The following is a 19704-nucleotide window of genomic DNA, read 5'->3' as shown; positions in this document are numbered from 1 at the left end:
ACTCGTACCACTTTTTCACCACTGAGTTCATCTGCGTATCAGCTGGTCAAAATTTCCTGACATTGGGATAACATCTCAAGTTAGTGATTTTTTTTATTTATTACTGTCCGATATTGTTTACCTGTTTGGACACTTATAACCAATGAAATCCTTCAGCCAGTAGCAAGACTCTATAACAGAGTTTATAAGATCCACCACAGGCTCACCACTGCTTTGCTGTGGCGCTGTCCCATGAGCTAACCTTTCACAGCTTTGTGCTGAGTCATGGGACTAAACTGTATTTCTACCTGCTCAGTAGATGCCGATCTGCTACCTTAGAGCCAAAACTTAACCCCAGATCTGATCGTTTAACCAGATCAGTGACAAATGGACCACTACCACCTTTAGGAGCTGTTACGGACAACAATCTTTCTTTTATGTTCTGACCAAAGCCTGGAACAACATTCCACATCACATCAGGACCAAAACATCACCAGGACTGTTTACAACCACTCACAACCGCCATTTGGTGGATGGTTACCACTGTAACCACTGACGTGGGCCGACAGCCTCCTCCAACTGCTGCCGGATCACTGACGTGGGCCGACAGCCTCCTCCAACCACTGCCGGATCGCTGATGTGGGCTGACAGTAAATGAGTGTGTCATCTGCATACAGCAGACCCAGTACTGATCCCTGGGGCACTCCCAAACTATTGACACCTAATGACGATTTCATATTATTGATGTGAGAAAAACCTGATAAACAGGATTTTTCTACTCTAACACACTGATTGATCATCTGTAGCTGAGAAGCTTTGTAAGAAGAACTGAATGAAGTGAAAATCAGATCCAGAAACACTGCTCCTACCATCCCTCCTTTATCAGAAGCAGCTGATCAATCGAGCTGATTGATCTCATCAGGAATGATTTCTAATATTCTGTATTAACACCTGGATGATGTCAGACTCCCAACACACCTGTTGTCCTCGTACCCTCTCCTGTCTTCAGGGTAATTAGCCTGAGCTGCAGCTGTGAGTGGCGGCCCCCAGGGACCCCACTCCACCCCAGGGTCCGACTCCCCTGCTCTGCTCAGGTGAAACAACATCAACACCTGAACAGATGAGCTCTTCTGGAACAACAGGTGAGCTCTTCTGGGACAATGTCTAAGATGTTTTTTTCAGAGACAATTGACCCGAATCTGGACCAGAACCTGGACCTGAATCTTGCAGCTCCTCATGCAGCTCCTCCTCCTCCTGCTCCTCTGGGAGGTCATGTTGTTGTGGAGGAAACTCTGTGAGGACTGAAGCAGCAGAGGGAGGGAAGATCAGGCAGAAGAAAACGAGGAAGAGGAGGAAGAGGACGACAGAGGTTTCAGGCTGAGGAGGATGGCCGAGCGTCCAGCAGCAGGAGACGTCAGCCTGCAGGACGTCCTGAGGACAGACGGAGTTCAGAGGACAGAGACCAACATGATCCGAGTGTTCGTCAGCTCCACGTTTACAGGTCAGAACTGATTCATCTTGGATTAGAGGAAGATCCTGAAGGTCGAGATTATCTCAGAATTCACCAAGGTCTGCCTTTTAAACGACTGACATGTCTGACCATCACGGTGATTAACTGAGAAGCCTCGGCTAACAGGGTTCAAAAGGCATGCAAGGAAAGGACACATTGTGTAGAGATCTCCAGAAAACAGGACTAAAGAGGCAGAGTGTCTATAAAACGCAGAGATCAGGTAAAATAAATCATTTTAGTGCTGGTTTTGAAAAAATAGAAGCAATATTAAAAACACATGAAGCATCTCAAACAAATGAATCAAAAAGGTAAATCAGATTCCCGACATTTCTAACAAAAAATCTAATTATTAATCAAAGCAGGGAAACAGAAAACCAATGTAATAATTATTTTACTAATATAGGACCTAATGTGGCTAAAGGAAAAAAAAAACTCCAGTAGAGCCGATAAATAAATATCTAATCTGGATAAAACTTTATTTTATTTAAGCCACTGATGAAAATGAAGAGAAAAAGTTGGCTGACTGAAACAGACGAGACATTTCAGTGTGAAATGATTCAGTGCCGTCAGACCACTTACGTGCACTAATACTTAACCTCAGGTGTGTTTCCAGAAGGGATGAAGAAGTGATCCCTAGTCACAAGGCTGGTGAGAAAACAGGAATTCACTAAGTGGAGACCCATTTCCAAATTCTCACAGTTTCCTAAGATACAGGAGAAGTTATTCCTTAAAAGATTTTATACTCCACCAGCCAGGTAAACGGCCTTATGGCTTCAGACCCAACAGGACCGCTACCTTAGCATCAGTGGATCTTGTAGAAAATATTTTAAAAACAGAAAATAAATGCTATGTTCTCAGGGTATTTCCAGATCCAACCAACACTTTTGATACTGTGAATAACAAATTATCACTAAAGAAACTTTACAGATGTGGGATTAGAGGTGCAACATTGGATCCGGAGCTATCTGGAGAACAGATCCCAGTAAATCCACATCAGTGGTTGGTTCCCAGCTGCTGGCAGTGACCTGCGGTGTCCCACAGGGCTCAGTGTTTGCTCCATTGTCGTTTATTCTGTATGTTACTGACATATGTACAGTTTCCAAAATGCGGCATTTTATTCTATTTACTGACAACATTAATATATTCTGCTGTGGTCAGAATGTAGAAGCAGTGATAGAAGCAGCTGGAAAAGACTTAGTGTTAAAGAAATGAAGGTCCTCGCAGCGATGAAGTCCCTCACAGAGATGAAGTCCCTCACAGAGATGAAGTCCCTCACAGAGATGAAGGCCCTCACAGAGATGAAGGCCCTCACAGAGATGAAGTCCCTCACAGAGATGAAGGCCTGGTCCAGAGCTGGTCTGTCTCAGACGTTATAAGATATTTGTCCAAAACCAGATCCCACAATTTTACCCTCATAGCCGGATCACTGATGATATTGAGTATGTGTGGTTTGTAGCCTCAGTTTTGTGTTCTTAGTGACAGGACTGGAACCTGGTCTGTGTCAGGTCTGGAACCCAGTCTGGAACCTGGTCTGGGTCCAGTTTCTGAACCAACCAGGCTCCTTTCATCTTGTTTAATTTGTTTATATAGAAATAAAGATGAATTTTTACTGATCTCGAAGACCTGAACCCAGATCTTTTCTCTGGACCCAGATATGAGCACCGAGAGGAAAGTCCTGATGGAGAGCGCCTTCCCAGAAGTCCAGTCCTTCTGTCGTGGCCTGGGTCTGATTTTTGAGGTCAGTTCAGACCTGGTTCCTGACTGGAACCTGAACCTGCAGCATTATGTCAACATCCATGAGCCAAAATATCCTGAGACCAGAGACCAGCTGCTGGGACCTAAGACCAGCAGCTGCTGGGACCAGAGACCTGAGACAGGAGATCTGAGACCTGAGACCAGCTGCTGGGACCAGAGACCTGAGACAGGAGACCTAAGACCTGAGACCAGACACCAGACACCAGAGACCTGAAACCATCTGCTGAGACCAGAGATCAGACTTACAGAAACATGCGAAGTCCTGAAAAGCTTCTTATAAAACTAAAGACAAGTTTTGATTAATTTTTCTGAAAGAAAGTAAATATGTTGGGATGGTTGGACCACAACCAGGACCAGAACCAGGACCAGTTCAGGAGCTGACAGAGGGAATTCTGGGGCTCTAGCTGACGTAGAACTCATTCATCCTGGAACAGTCACACCTGGGCAGGGTGGGTCATTTAGAAATCTGGAAGGACAAACCTGGAGAAATTGAACTAAAACAAAGGATATCTAAACATGATCCAAACCCAGAACTGGCCCTAACACTAAGTTCTGAGGCTGTTTCCGGTCTGCATCACCTCTGATCCAGACCTAGAGAACCCTGCAGGTGGGTGGACGTCACTGTTTGGGCCTCCTGAGGGTTTTTTGTAGTCCACTCCATCCCAACATGTTGCTTTGAGGACTTCTTCTGCATGATTAGCACCTGCTCAGTCATCTTTGAGGTCATTTCCTGTCCAGGTAGTGGACCTTCATTGGGGCTTACGAAACATCCCGTTTGGAGACCATGAAGCCTGTGAGGTCTCACTGCAGGAGATCCAGACCTGTAAGAGGATTTCAGCTGGTCCAACTTTCATTGTGAGTTTTGCTACTTCCTGTTCTCCACCTGTTGGACATCATTTACCTGAAAAAAGAAACTCCAGCTTTCAGTTCTCTGGTTTTACATGTCAGGACATAAAAACCCATCTGCTCCGCCTCAGGTGTTAGCGGTCAGAACCTCCAACCTCAGATGATCATCATCAGATCACATGGGGTCATTTACTGAACAGAGCCTGCTTCCTCTCCATCAGCTTCTAGAAGCTCCTCCAGCAGCAGGATGAGGTCTGGACTCTGATTGGACCATACTGAGACCTCCTCCAGTCTGCCTGGTTCCCACAGTCAGGATGAGGTCTGGTACTGACCCTCTGGATCCCTGTGATGTGGTAAGAATGGACCCAGTCTGATCCACCATGATGATCCTCTGAGGTTGTTTTTATGTCCTGAAAGATAAAACTTGAGACCTAAAAGTTGACGACCTTCTTTTCTCATGACCACATTGGCATTCCAGCTCTTTCTTTTTCTTTTCTACATTTCTCTTCTGTGGGCTCTAAAGGCCCTGCTGGGGAACAGGTACGGACACCGAGCTCTTCCTCGACTCATCCCAGAAAAACTGTTTGAGGTTCTTCTGTCCAAACTCTCAAAAAATCCTGAAGGCATCACGCAGCTCCAACGGTGGTTCTTAAAGGACAACAATGCTATCCCGCCCACCTACGTCCTTCAACCAATCACAGCTCACTTCCCCCACTACAGTGACCTTAGACCTCAGTGTGAGGAGCAGCACGACAGCGATGTCCTCTCCTGGCGTCTCACAGAGGGTCAGCTGTTGCAGCTCCTACGCTCAGCGGCGACTGATGCCGAGGCCACCGCCGACATCACAGCTGAGCAGAAACGAGACTTCTACACATCAGGTCAGAGAGTGGACACGTCCCATTCAGCTTGTTCCATTGTCTCACAGTGTCTCAATGTCCTCTTTTTCTCGTCCACAGTCACTGAGCAGGAGGTCCAGCAGGGTCTGTGGAGAGACGGCCAGGAGTCTGCTGCTCTGCTCTTCATCCGAGAGACTCCCCGCCAGAGAAAGAGGGATGGACCTAAACGTCTCGTCAGGTTCATGGACGTGACCGCTGACGGGCTGCTGGACGCTGAAGCTCGGGAGCTACTCGCCGGGCTCAAGTCACAACTCAACGCCACCTCGCAGAAGATCCTTAACCTGCACAGCGTGGAGCTCAGCAGAGGAAGCATCGACCCGAAACGCAGAGAGCATGCTCAGTACCTGGACAGCCTCTGCCAGCAGCTCGTCTCACAGATGAAGAACCAGATCAGAACCATGCTGGACTCAACAGCCCCGGGGAGCAGGAGGATCTGGGGAAGTACCGAGGAAGACTGGATGGTTGAAGAGATGAGGCAACATCTGAGCACCAAGCTGTGTGGAGACCTTCATGGCAGAGAGGGGCTGCTAGGTAAAATCCACCTCGCCATGTGGGAGTCGACCAAAGCCTGGCATGGCCCGCTGGTGGTCCACAGCGCCGCCGGCATGGGGAAGACCGCCCTGCTCTGCAAAGTGGCACAGGAGATCCAAAGGGTCATGGAGGGCAGGGCGACGCTGGTGATCAGGCTGCTGGCGTCCCGTCATCCTCAGAGACCTGACATCGACCACGTCCTCCGCAGTGTCTGCCTGCAGGTGAGCCTGGCCTGCGGTCTGGCTCCGCCCCCCCAGGTCAAGACCTGCTCTCACCTGGAGCTGCTGCAGCTGTTCAAGAACCTCCTGGAGGAGGTTTCTCATCAAGGGAACACTTTGCTCATTGTCCTGGACTCTCTGGACCAGCTGGCAGATCGACATCACGCACAGAAGCTCCGGTGGCTGCCAGCCTATGTCCCGCCCAACGTACACCTGCTGGTCTCCATGGACACCTGCAGTGAGGTGTTCGCTAGCATGCGGCTAAAGATGGACTCTTTGGACAGCTTCTTTGAGGTGGAGCGTTTATCTCATGATGACAGCGAACACATCATGGAATCGTACCTGCGAGCGTCTGAACGAACACTTACCGGCGAGCAGAGAGACGCTGTCCTGCAGAGCGTCCAACCGACCGGATGTCCTCTCCACCTGAAACTGATTCTGTCTGCAGCCAAACGCTGGTCGTCCTTCACCCCCTGGACCGAGCTGGGTACCAGCACACAGGAAGTGATGTCACAGCTTCTGCTGAGGCTGGAGGAGAAACATGGGCAGGAGCTGGTGGGCGGGGCCTTGGGATACATCGCTCTAGCAAGGTGAGACTGAAAGACCAATGAAGTTCTGATCCAGACAGTCTGGAAAACTTTATATTTAAATTTAAGTTTGGTGAAGGTGGTCTCCATGGCGATGTCTCCTCACATCCAATAAACAGAGTCTGAAGCAGGTTCGTTGTTTAATATACAGCTTTATGGTCAGTTTAGTTAGTGCTCTGTACAGCTCTCTGGTTGTTTTTAAAGTGCTTTATAAATAAAGCTGGATTGTATTTACCTATTCTTTTTTTTATTTAATCAATGTGATTATATTTTATTTTTTTATCTTGTATCTAATTTATTCATTTTCATAATTTCATGTAATTATTTCTTTTATCTTTTAGCATTATTTATTTATTTTAGTTTACTGCTGACTTGTATATTTTGTTGGACTTGACCAGGAGAGCACACAAAAGAGCCAAAGAAGTTGAAGATACATTAGAAAAACAAAAACTGTACAATTAAAACAAAGTTAAACCAAACAACCAGCTGCTGCATCTTAAAGAAACTATACATTTACAGTTCTAGGAAAACAAAGTAGAGAACCATCAGGAGCACCTACAGGAAAATACATAGACAACAACATGAACAATGACCACCAGAGAGGTTCTCCATCAAGGAGGACTCAGGGAAAATCTCAATGCTTTCCATAAGTCCGGCTAAAGAGTTCTGTTCCATCAATGTGGCTTAAATAAATCCCAACTGAGTTATCGTGGTAACTGGCGCTGGTGAACCAGTCTGATCCGGATCAGGACAACTGTTTGGCTTATTCAAGTCTTGTCTCAAAAAAATCTCCGACGGATCAAAATGAGACTCCTAAACATGGTTCCTTCAGATAAATTCCCACTCATGCTGCTCATGTCTTGTATTAAGCTCATATTGTATAATTAGTGTAATTAAGTGTAATTACACGCACCACCCTGACGTCCTCAGGTGGAAACAAACAAGAAAAAAACTGACACCATGAAAACAAATATATTCCTCAGATTCAGTCTGTCAGGTTAATGTTTACTGGAATCTGACTGGGACGTCATCTGTTCCAACGTTAGCACTCCTGTAATCAGCTGAGGAAGTCTGGAGAAAGATGATTGGTCCAGAAAGCTGTCAATCAACTTTAAATGAACAAATTCTATTTGGTCTTCAAATCCTGACCAATCAGAAACTAGAAAACAGAAAATATTCTGAGATGTGATACAGAAGCTGATCATTTCTACACAGGGACGGTCTGCTGGAGGCGGAGCTGCGTGATGTCATGTCCTTGGATGATGACATCATTAGTGAGGTGTACAGGTACTCGCTCCCCCCGACCCCCTCCTTGATCCGTCTGCCCCCCTTCCTCTGGGCCAGGCTCAGACATGACCTCGAGGATCAGCTGGAGGAACACTGGACCTGCGGTGTTGCTGCCATCTCCTTCAACAGCCGGTAAAATACCTGATTATTAATCAATGATCAAATTATTTGTGTTTGGTAGTTAATGTGGTTCTTTAAATCCTGACAGAGCAGTGGAAGAGCAATCATATTTACGTCAAACTGCAAATTATTCTTGGATTGACATAGCAGCCAGAACACACACCATCATCACTTTTCGCCAACAATGAGAACTGTGAGGAAACAATATATTACGTCTGAAGTGGCTGCAAATTTTAAACCAAACTCCTGCTCAGATTTTACCTGCATCATGTGATTTCATTGTGGATCATTTTAACAGCAAACAGCTATCGATGCTGTAGCTCCTCTCAAAGCTAAAATAATATAATCCAAACCCACACCACCGTGGAGGAATGAGCAAAACAAAGAACTCAAAAGACACTGCAGGAGAGCAGAGAGGAAATCATTTATTTAGAAATTTTTAAGGAACAACTTAAAACCTACAATAAAACATTTAGACAAGCCAGGACCCTTCATTTTTCCAATCTTATTACAGAAAACAAGAATAACCCAAAATTCCAGATCAAACCCCAGTACCGAGACTCCCTTTTAAAAATTGTTAATGACCTTAGACTTTTTTAGTCTTTAGACGTTTAGACTCACATAAACTTTCTGTCCTGGTTCTACTGGATCTTAGTGCCGCCTTCGATACAGTTGATCACCGGATTTTACTAGACAGACTCAGAAGTCTGGTTGGCCTCTCAGGTACCGTTCCAAAATGGTTTTACTCCTATCTTATAAATCAAAAATTCTTTGTAAGTATGGATACATGCTAAAGTCAAGTGTGGGGTTCCCCAGGGATCAATTTTAGGCCCAAAACTTTTTAATTTGCACGTTGCCTATTGGGGATGTCATCAAGAGACACGGCATTGATTTCCACAGCTATGCTGATGATACACAGCTTTACATCACCATGTCTCCTGATGCCCTGGAGCCAGTTAACGTCCTTTTAAACTGTATTTTAGATATTAAGTCACTGATGGCAGAGAACTTCTTACAGCTTAACCAAGACAAAACCGAGGTTTTAAATATTGGTCCTGAGGGCAAGAGAGAGATTGTTTAATCAAAACTACATAATTTCAATCCCTCTCAGTGCGTGAGAAACCTGGGTGTTCTTTTTAACTCTCAGCTTGATTTTATTCCACACATCAGAAATTTCACAAAAACTGGATTTTATCATCTTAAAAACATCGCCAGAGTCCACCCATTTCTCTCCCTACCTGCACGAAGGTGCTGATGCTTTTATTTCTAGTAGATTAGATTACTGTGATGCCCTGCTCTCTGGTCTTCCCAAATGTCCATCTTAAACCTACAGCTGCTTCAGGACTCGGCAGCACGAGTTCTGACGAGGACCAGAGGACGGGAACACATCACACCAGTTTTAAAATCGCTGCATTGGCTCCCCGTGCGTTTCAGGGTTGATTTTAAGGTTCTTTTAGTAGTTTAGAAATGTCTTAATGGTCTTGGGCCCTCTTATTTATCAGACCTTCTTTTAAATTATGAACCCTCGCGGACCCTGAGGTCCTCTGGTAGCGGTCTATTAGTTGTTCCAAGGGTGAGGACCAGGACTTTTGGTGAGGCCTCTTTCCATTGTTACGGCCCTCGTCTGTGGAACAGTCTGCCAGAGAACCTCAGGGCTGCAGAGAACGTTGATGTTTTTAAAAAGAGGCTTAAGACCTTTTTAGCTTAGCATTTAACTAAATTGTATTTGATCTTAAGCTAATTTTAATTTTATATCTTGTTACTTTATTTTCATTTAATTTTACTCAGCTGTAGTTATTATTTATTTACTTACTCTTAATCTTTGTTTTAACTCCAGTGTTTTCCTCATGGGGATACTCCATGCTGGGGTTTTGCCTGCTCAGTCTGGGGGTTGTTGCTGCGGTGATCGCCCTTGTCGTGGTTGCCATGATGGCGGCCTCTGTAGGACATGGGTGGACTGGCTCCTGGTGTGGATGGATCCCCATGATATAGTTTCCTCACAGCAGCATCAAACCAGATGGTTATTACTTTTAGTGTTTTATACTACTTTTAGTACAGAGACAGAAATCAAGGACTCATGTGCAGAATGGGGGTAGGGGTGTGTGTGTATCTGCTTTGTGTATATATATGCATGTTTGTGCGTGCAACTGTTTTTTTTTTTTGTTATGTAGTCTCTTTTGATGTGTGCAAAGGCTCGTTTTGTTTTTAATATGCATAAACTGATTTTTCATGCAAAGCATGATGGTAATGATGATAACAGCGGTGGTTACGATGATGATGGTGATAGTGATGATGACGATAATGATGATGATGATGACAGTGGTGGTTATGATGATGATGATGGTGGTGATGATGACCATAATGATGATGATGATGGTGATGATAATAATGATGATGATGACAGTGGTGGTTATGATGATGATGTGGTAATGATGATGATGACGATAATGATGATGATGATGACAGTGGTGGTTATGATGATGATGATGATGGTGATGATGACCATAATGATGATGATGATGGTGATGATAATAATGATGATGATGATGATGACAGTGGGGGTTATGATGATGATGATTATAATGGTGATGATGAAGATGATGACGACAGCAGTGGTTATGATGATGATGCTGAAAATGGTGATGATGATGACAGCGGTGGTTACGATGATGATGGTGATAGTAATGATGACGATAATGATGATGATGATGACAGTGGTGGTTATGATGATGATGATGGTGGTGATGATGACCATAATGATGATGATGATGGTGATGATAATAATGATGATGATGACAGTGGTGGTTATGATGATGATGTGGTAAAGATGATGATGACGATAATGATGATGATGATGATGATGACAGTGGTGGTTATGATGATGATGATGATGGTGATGATGACCATAATGATGATGATGATGGTGATGATAATAATGATGATGATGATGATGATGATGACAGTGGTGGTTATGATGATGATGTGGTAAAGATGATGATGACGATAATGATGATGATGATGATGATGACAGTGGTGGTTATGATGATGATGATGATGGTGATGATGACCATAATGATGATGATGATGGTGATGATAATAATGATGATGATGATGATGATGATGACAGTGGTGGTTATGATGATGATGATGATGGTGATGATGACCATAATGATGATGATGATGGTGATGATAATAATGATGATGATGATGATGATGATGACAGTGGGGGTTATGATGATGATGGTGATGATGACCATAACGATGATGGTGATGATAATAATGATGATGATGATGATGATGACAGTGGTGGTTATGATGATGATCGTGATAGCGATGATGATGGTGATGATGACTATGATGATGATGGTGATGATGATGATGATGATAATGATGACGATGGTGATGATGATGACAGTGGTGGTTATGATGATGATAGTGACAATGACTATATTGATGATGATAATAATGATGAAGATTATCATAAAAATAATGATGATGGAAACAATTATTATGCTATGAATGGGCAAATGAATCTGAAAACTTCTGGAATAACTGGATGTTTCTGTTCAGGCGTCTGTCTGAGGCAGTTACAGTCCGCTACCTATCATCAGACCGACGGGGGCGGAGTCATAGGATCCTGGCAGAGTACTTCCTGGGTCGGTGGTCAGACAAACTGAAGCCAGTGAGTCTGCCAGGTCTGTCGCTGCTGCTGTCCGACAGGAAGGTATGGACGACTCCTCTGACGGCGACCACAGAAACTTCCAGACAGAGTTGTGGCATCACACGTCCGATAAAATCTCCATCCTGAAACAGCATGTCCTCTCAGCTGATCGTATGAAGGATTTCCTCTGACTAGTTTTGTCATCCAACAGGTCCCACCCCAGCCTCTGTGGTTTGCTCCTGGATTGGCTAATGCCAGGAAGCTCCAGGAACTGCCCTATCACCTGCTGCATTCTGGGCTGTGGGAGGATCTACGACAGGAAGTCATAAGTGAGATGAGTTAATGCAGTGTTCCAGTAAAACCTGCCTGGTCCAGTTTAACCCATCTGGTCCAGGTTAAAACTTTATAGTCCAAATAAACCCATTTGGTTCAGTTTAACCCATCTGGTCCAGGTTAACTCATCTGGTCCAGATTAACCCATCTGGTCCAGGTTAAACCTGTCATGTTCAGATTAAACCCATGTGGTCTGGTTAAATCTGTCTGGCCTGGTTTAACCAGTCTGATCTGGTTTAACTCATGTGGTTGGCTCTGTGTTTCTTGTCTACAGGCAGTCCTGAGTGGTTGTTCTGTAAGATTCGGGTCTGCGGTGTGTCCAGTGTGATCCATGACTTGGATCTTTGCTCCAGGTACATGGACTGTGCTGAAACCGGACTGATCAGAGACGCTCTGGTCCTGATCCAGACCAGCCTGGACTTCGGGGACAGTCACATGGGTTGGTGTGGTTCAGTTTTTACTTCCAGCCTGTTTGGGTCAGAACTCGGTGAGCAGCTGTTGTTTGTCTCCGTTTCCAGATGTTTCTGTGTTTTACACCGAGCTGCTGGGCCGTCTATCTTCCCTAAGCTCCGCCTTCCCCACTGTGATTGGCCGGCTCTGCAGCCAGTGTGAAGAATGGTTCAGAACGTGTCCGGACCCGGTTCTTATCCCGAAGTGCAGCTTCCTGCAGCAGCCGGGGGGGGCGTTGCAGCACACGCTGACTGCTCTGCACGGAGGTCGGACTCCACAAAATCGTGTTAATGTTTAATGAACTGATCAGAACCAAAACCATGCAGTGCTGGTCTCCATGAACTCGTTTCTTTGCTTCTGTTTGTGATCTTTTTTCTGGTATAAATCGGGTTTCTGATGACACCAACTTCTAAATAATAAAAACCACGATGGAAGTAAAACCTGATCCTTCTGTTTCCAGGTGTGGTCTGCATGGACGTCAGCACGGAGCTGCAGCTGCTGGTTGGAGGTTCGGATGACGGCGTAGTGGCGGTCTGGAGCCTCACGGACAAACAGCTCCTGCACGCTCTGCTGGGTCACACAGGTAAACGCTGCAGCTCACAAGATGCTAAAATCAGAACACATTTCACTCAGGTAAATATTTCATATTTAACCGGTCCATGTCTTCCTCCATTAATCTGAGAAGATACACATGCCAATTATATTAAACTTGATTTAATTTAAAGCTGTTGAGAGAAAATTAAATAAAACCAGTTAACCATGACTAGCAGTAACAACCTTCTATAACCACCAGATCTGCAGCTTTGTTGTTTTTTTGTATTGTTTTTAAAGTGACGTAATGATGATGATGATGATGAATTGGTGTGCCTTTGGTGCGTAGCGGCCATCTTGTCTGTGAAGGTGATTGACAGCTCCGCTCACTGCATCTCATTGGCTGCTGATGGCTCTCTGAGGAGGTGGAGCCTGGTGAAAGGCCAACAGCTGTTCTGCGTCCAGGAGGCGGCCCCAATTGGCTCCACCCCCTCATCAGTTCACCTCCACCTGTGGAAAGAGCTGCTGTTTGTTTACACCAGGACACAGGTAGGTGGTGGGTGGAGCCTGATGGTGTATTTAAAGTCGTTTCCATGTTTGTTTAGTCCTGGACCCCCAATCCCTACTGTCCAGGGGCCTCATTTCTAAACTGGAGCGTAGCAAAGCCGACCACAGGAGGCGCACAAAAACTTCCAGATTTCTAAAATCGTGCACATGCACGTCCCACACCTGCTTCTTTTATAAACCAGAATCTACTCTAAAGTTGGTGCACGTGAGGGAGCGCCTTGCCCCGCCCACATGGTGGCTATAAAAGGTCAGGTAGACGATGATGATGATGACTCAGGAGGGAAAAAGAGGGAAGATGTGGAATTCTTCGGAATATGAGACGGACATCCTGTGGACCACGTTGGAAAACTAGAACAGGTTTTATCTGGTGGGGACGGTGTGGTCATCACCAGGTCAGAAAGGTGGAGGAGGGCAGCAGGTGGAGACGCTGTCAACGCCGTGTCAGAAGATGACACCAGAGAAGAGGATCAGCTCATTTATTCCTTTGTTTTCATCTAGAAAATGAACATACAGATACGCCTGAGACTGGTAGCAGTTTATTTAGTGTTAAATAATATTTCTTTATAGTTCCTGGTGTTCCAGCTGGGTGGGCGGGGCTCCAGCTGTGGGTGGAGAGGGTGAGGCCAGAGACTCCACCCAGCACCACAGCAGCCGCGTCCTCAGAGGAAGTCCTGCAGGTGCAGAGGGAACCATCATCTCTATTAACCAGGTGGACAAGAAGCTGCAGGAGATTTATTTCTCCACAAAGCTTTTGAGCTTTGTGGAGAAATGAAAACTCCTCTTATTCCTCCCTGGGTTTGCACGTCCTGATGACCCTAGGAGCTATGTTAGTGGGGATGAAGCAGATGAATCCACTGGGTCCACCCAGGCTGATGAGCCACATGTTGAACCACACATGATCTGGACCTTTAGAGAATGAAAATGTTTTCATTTCCACTTTGTAATTCCCCCCTGGGATTATTTTATTTATTATCGTTTCATCTTTCCTGGTTCTCACCAGCAGCGATTCCATCGGGGAAACCGGACGTTGCTGCAAACTACATCTTAGTGTTTCCTGTTCTCCTCCAGAGAGGAAAGTTCATGTAACGTTGGGACGAATCGATGATGCCGTCTAACATGTCTGAAGGTCGACTGTGAGATCCCCGACCTGGCAGCTGGGTCCCTCTGGAAGGTGCTGGTTGCCAGAAACCCAGTTAGCACCTGCAGAGGAACTGGCACAGCCTGGTTCCTCCTGACCTGGGTCCTCCTGGTTCCTCCTGGTTCCTCCTGGTTCCTCCTGGCCTGGTTCCTCCTGGTTCCTCCTGGTTCCGCCTGGTTCCTCCTGGAACAACACACGGCAGTCTGAACAGCTACAGGTGGAAACACCTGACTGTAGTCTGACAGCACGTTTCCATGGCGACCATGTTACGTAATAGTTATGATTATAATGTGTGGAACCTGCTGCAGCAAACTGTCGCCTTATTCAGCCTGAATGGAAGTTTTGTTCCACGATGACAGAACATGTTTTCCTGGTTGAGCTTCATGCTTCTCTGCTCATCCTGATTTCTTTTTCTTCTTCTTCAGGAGTTTTAATATCAAACATGCCTCTTTATTGGTGTCTGCAAACAGCTTTAATATCTAACGTGGTGTGAAAGGTAATATGAGATCGTGAACGAACGTCTCAGGTTTCACATCATCTCTGGTTTTATTCTGGACTGTTGGCGTCGCAGTTCCTCCAGATTTTGTGTGTACGGCAGGTCAGAGTAGCCGTGGAGGTAGAGACGTTCTCCCACCGAGTCTGGTCTTTATAAATCCCAGAAGTTGGCCAGAACTGGCGTACGCTGGTTTCTGTTCCTACGCCAGATTTAGAAACGAGGCCCAGAGTCTGAATCAGACCTTCCTGACCCTGGCTGTTCGGGTCTGGGCCAGAACCCCTAACCTGTCCTGGTCTGAGGTCTGGTGGATCCAGGTGTGAACCAGCTGAGGTGAAGTGGCAGCTGATGGCAGCCATGTCGTTGCAGGTGAAGGTGTGGAGGCAGGATGGGGCAGAGCTCCACCTCAGCAGTGATGACAAGGCCTCACAGATTCTGGGGGTTTTGGGAGGATCCGTGGTGTCTCTGTGGGACTCGGGTCGGGTCAGAATTTCTCATCCGCTGAAGAAGAATCGACCTGTGGAGACTCAGCTGGAGGACCTGAGGAGTCTGAACCTGGTGGCCTCTGTGATGTTGCCCCAACGTGGGAAAGTGTTGGTGGTGTCGGAGGAAGGATTCCTTCACCAGGTGAGCTCCATCGGTCAGAAATGCTAAAGTTTCCTCTCTGGATCTCTTTAAAAAGCTCCGATACTAATATTTAATATTTACTCGTAATGTTGTGAACTGGATTAAAACAAATAAAAAAGGAAATTCTCAAAGTTTCAGATCAGATGTTACTCAGATCTGCAGTTTGTTGGTTCAACGTCTGTGACTCAGAACATGAGGTGCAGCTGATGAACTGAGCGTACTGGATTTACTCCAGGTAATAGAGGAAGCGATGAAATTGTCCCAGACCAGAACCACGAGGAACTCCATGACTTAATCTGTGTGGAAATTCGTCGTTCACCAGACGAACAACCTGGAATCTGTCAGCTAAATAAGATTAAAAGCCCATTCCCATCAGACTTTTAAATCCAGTCCTGTCCGTTGCTGGGAAAGTTGCTTTGTTTGGATTGTGAAGGTATCTTGGTCCGAATCCCAGTCCGCTTCAAGTAGACCAGATGCAGGAAGCAGACTTCTGACCACGAGAAATGTCTTGTGGTCAAGACGCTGAAGAACATAGTAAAAACTTTGAATGAAATCTGATCAAGCAAGGCTGCTAGGGTCTGATGTAACTCCATGTTTGACTCTCATGGAAACAACAAGTTAACCAATAGATGACCCAGTTTTCTTCTTCGTTGGTTTGTCTCCATCATTAATTCTTCAGCCTCTGATGAGAGAGGAACACGTTAATTAAAAGGGTCCAATTTAAAAGGTGAATGCAGACTCAGTCCGGAAAAATGTTGTAACCCTCAACTGAACCAAGACCTGAATCAGGCCGAATCTAGCAGACTAACCCTGGTGGAGATGAACCCTGAAACCAGACAAATGTACAGAGCAGTTCAGGAACCATCATCTTTGAATCATTGAATTATAAACTCACCTTCCTCATCATCAAAACCACCTTCTAGTAAGTACCGGAAGTAAACCCTCCCTCCTCCTCATCTTCAGATCTGCAGGACTGGTGAACACACAGCTGCTGAGTTTCCTCTGCGTCCATCGTTGCTGTTGGTTACGGAGGGATGAAAGCCATCCTGTTAACAGGTACCATGATGTTCTCCTTGTCTTGACAGGTGAGTTCAGGTGAGGAAACATCTCTGACGGCTGGTTTCTCCTGCAGGATGTGAGCAGACTTTGAGCCTCTTCAACATTAACAGCGACTGTGTGGAGAAGTTCCTCGATCTCCATCATGACGACAGCGTTTTATCAGCCTGTGTCTCCTCGGACCGCCGCCGGCTCGCCTCCGGAGCTGCAGATCAGCTCATCCGAGTGAGAAGAACCAGAAACATTCAGGAAGACTGACTGAAAGTGTCCTCCAGAAGTCTGGAAGATAAGACCAATTTGTCTTTTTATGATCTCTGACCTTCCAGTGATGTCCATGTTTTCCTGCAGGTCTGGTCGGTGACCACTGGAGAGCTGCTGGACACTCTGAGTGGGTCCCACGTTCCCGTCATATCCATGATGTTTTACAACAGCTTCGTGGTTTCAGCCTCGACGGCCTCGGCCTCCATCTGGCTCTGGAGTCTTGAATACGACACCCGCAACAAAGCTCCTGCCCACATCCCTGCAGGCTCCGCCCATGTCGCCATCACCAGAGATGGTGATCAGGTTTTCTATGTCCACCATCAGAACCAGAGGGAGGTGATGGTCTGGAACAGCATCACAGGTCAGAGCAGTGGGATGAAAGAGGTTTATTAGATGCCTCACAAACATTCCCGGTCGGATTTCCACTCAGATGTTCCTACTGAGACTCATCTGGTTTAAATTTAAAAGTCCCTCCTCATTCAGCTGAACTTTGGTTATCCAGTAGCTGGATGACGGACTCATGGATGGATGGATGGATGGATGGATAGATAGATGGACAGATGGATGGATGGATGATAGATGGATGATGGACAGATGGATGGATGGATGATGATGGATGGATGGATGAATGACGGATGGATGACAGATGGATGACAGATGGATGGATGGATGGATGGATGGATGGATGGATGGACAGATGGACGGATGGATGGATGGATGGATGGATGGATGAATGGATGATGGATGGATGGATGGATGACAGATGGATGGATGACAGATGGATGGAGGGATGGATTGATATGGATGGATGGATGGATGACAGATGGATGGATGACGGATGGATGGATAGATGTATGGAGGGGAGGAAATGGTTAAAACTGCTTCTGGGTCTCCATGTGGGTGCTTACAGACCTGAAACCTCTGCTTAGGTTTCCCGGTCTGAACGCCTGGCCGTCACTGCTGAGGTTTCCTGTCTGGAGTTCGCTCAGCACAACGTTTACCTGCCTGTGTCTGACCAGCGGCACCGTCCTCATCTACCCGTTAAGCCTGCCCCAGGAGACGCTCTGTATCCCCCCCCCAGAGAGCCTTTCAGAGCCGTGCTCTGCCTGGCCATCATCTCTCAGGAGAAGCACATGGCAGTGGCCTATGAGGGACTCAGTGGTGTCTGTTCGAGATCACCACCAGAGACAGCTTCCTCCACGGGGTGGAGGGACCCTTGGAGAGGCTCCCCTTGTCCCTCCTGCATGCCCCCCTGTCCTGCATGGCGCTGCTGCCTGACCGCACCGGCTGCTGTAACGGGACGGGATGGCGGCGAGGTGAAGTTACATGACTTCAGCGGCGGCACCAGCGTCGACCTGCAGCTTCATCCCAGCAGAGTGACCTGTGTGACGGCCAGTAACCTGGGGTGACACATGCCCTGGTGGGCTCTGAGGACATCGTGCAGAGGCTGTGGGCTCTGAACCCACTGGTCCTGACCACACCATGGAGTACCAGGTCAGAGTGGATGTAGTTTAGGTATGAACTTTCTCTGAGTTACCAGATCTATGAAGTTAAAATTTCTCTGTCCCACTGAGGCAGATAAACGCTGTCACTATGCTGATGATGTCATGGTTTCCATGATAACACTCTGCTGATGTTTTCCTCCTCCCATCATTGTCAGGGTTTCTTCTTCGAGGGCGTCGTCTCAGCTGTGTTCTCAGAAAGTGATCAGTTTGTCTTCACAGGATCTCAGGACAGAACCATAAAGGTCTGGGATGTGGTCACAGGTAAGACTGTCCAGGTATGGTCCACATGTTGGATTACATAACTTGTAAAAACATAATGAGTTGAAGCAAAAACCTAAAGGTGTCCCTCAGGGCTCTGTCCTGGGATCACTATCATTCATTCTTTGGGTCAATAATCCTGATTGAAAAGTGTCAGATTTTTTATTTACTCTGACGTACAGTATCATCCTCCAACTGTAAGGTGGGCTAAGAGCTTTAAATCCTGTTCAGAAAACTTGTAAGACCCAGGAAGTTTAAACTAGTTTAAAATTCATTCATTAAAAATGATGATGGCCAAGGACAGAGTCCTGACGGACGCCACATCTGCTGCAGATCCCAGATGCAGACGCTCGCAGATTTCTGGTGTTTTTAGTCATTGATAAAACGAGGACGAAGGAACGTCTTCCAAAGCCTGTTTATGCTACATCTATGGGAAATAATGAAGAATGGACAGAAAACACAAGGTTATTGCTATAGATCACGCTCAGTGTTGTAAACAGCATTTCCAACAACACATTCTCACATTTAAAGATGATTTAAAAAAACAGGATTAAATTACAACTTTATACTAGCTGCCAAAAATCCAAACAGGTACTGTACCCATCAATGCGATTAATTCAGAATCAGCTGAGGACGATCAGGAGCAACATATTTATCACTTCTGATCAGCCTGCTAACATGCTGGTCATGTGACTCACGTTTTCGTCATTAACTTTCGGTTTCAGGAAAGTTGCTGTATGTTCAGGACTTCCACTCTACCGTGATCCGGATGGTGACCTTCAGGAACGGCTTCGTGGGTTTATCCCGGCTCGGTTATGTCATCAGGGAGGCATTTCAGTGTCCAGAACCAGATCCGTCTGGACTAACAACCCTCTGAGGAACGTGAAGGCCCATTCCGGGTCACCTCCAGGGATAAAATCCGGGACCGTCAGCAGACATCTGGGTCCAACCTCCAGGACTTTAACCCAGCCCAGTTCAATCTAAGCCTCATGAGCATGCTCAGAGAAAAGCCCTCCTCCACCTGTGTCATAGTGTAGGACCAGGATTGTCAATCCTGGTCCTTCAGGACCAGCATCCTACAGGTTTTACAAGTTT

General features: G+C 46.2%; 1 protein-coding gene across 1 annotated transcript; it reads left to right on the top strand.

Moving 5' to 3' along the window:
• The first annotated feature begins 286 nt into the window (after positions 1–286).
• nwd1 (NACHT and WD repeat domain containing 1) lies at positions 287–19673 on the top strand. The gene is given in 26 exon segments (XM_042006834.1): positions 287–1480; positions 3142–3227; positions 3983–4099; positions 4614–4968; positions 5047–6325; positions 7538–7741; positions 11300–11453; positions 11602–11719; positions 11998–12162; positions 12242–12439; positions 12634–12756; positions 13054–13253; positions 15272–15529; positions 16493–16569; positions 16648–16810; positions 16934–17208; positions 17778–17850; positions 17852–17941; positions 17944–17997; positions 18000–18131; positions 18133–18252; positions 18255–18315; positions 18318–18340; positions 18507–18612; positions 19335–19456; positions 19458–19673. Coding segments are annotated over 26 exon segments (4857 nt in total). The 5' UTR covers positions 287–1365; the 3' UTR covers positions 19647–19673.
• The last annotated feature ends 31 nt before the right edge of the window (positions 19674–19704 follow it).

The sequence above is a fragment of the Melanotaenia boesemani genome, chromosome 14, assembly GCF_017639745.1.
Source record: "Melanotaenia boesemani isolate fMelBoe1 chromosome 14, fMelBoe1.pri, whole genome shotgun sequence".
Classification (NCBI taxonomy): Eukaryota; Metazoa; Chordata; class Actinopteri; order Atheriniformes; family Melanotaeniidae; genus Melanotaenia; species Melanotaenia boesemani.
The sequence above is the reverse complement of the archived record's forward strand: the minus strand, read 5'-3'. Positions and strand labels throughout refer to the sequence as shown.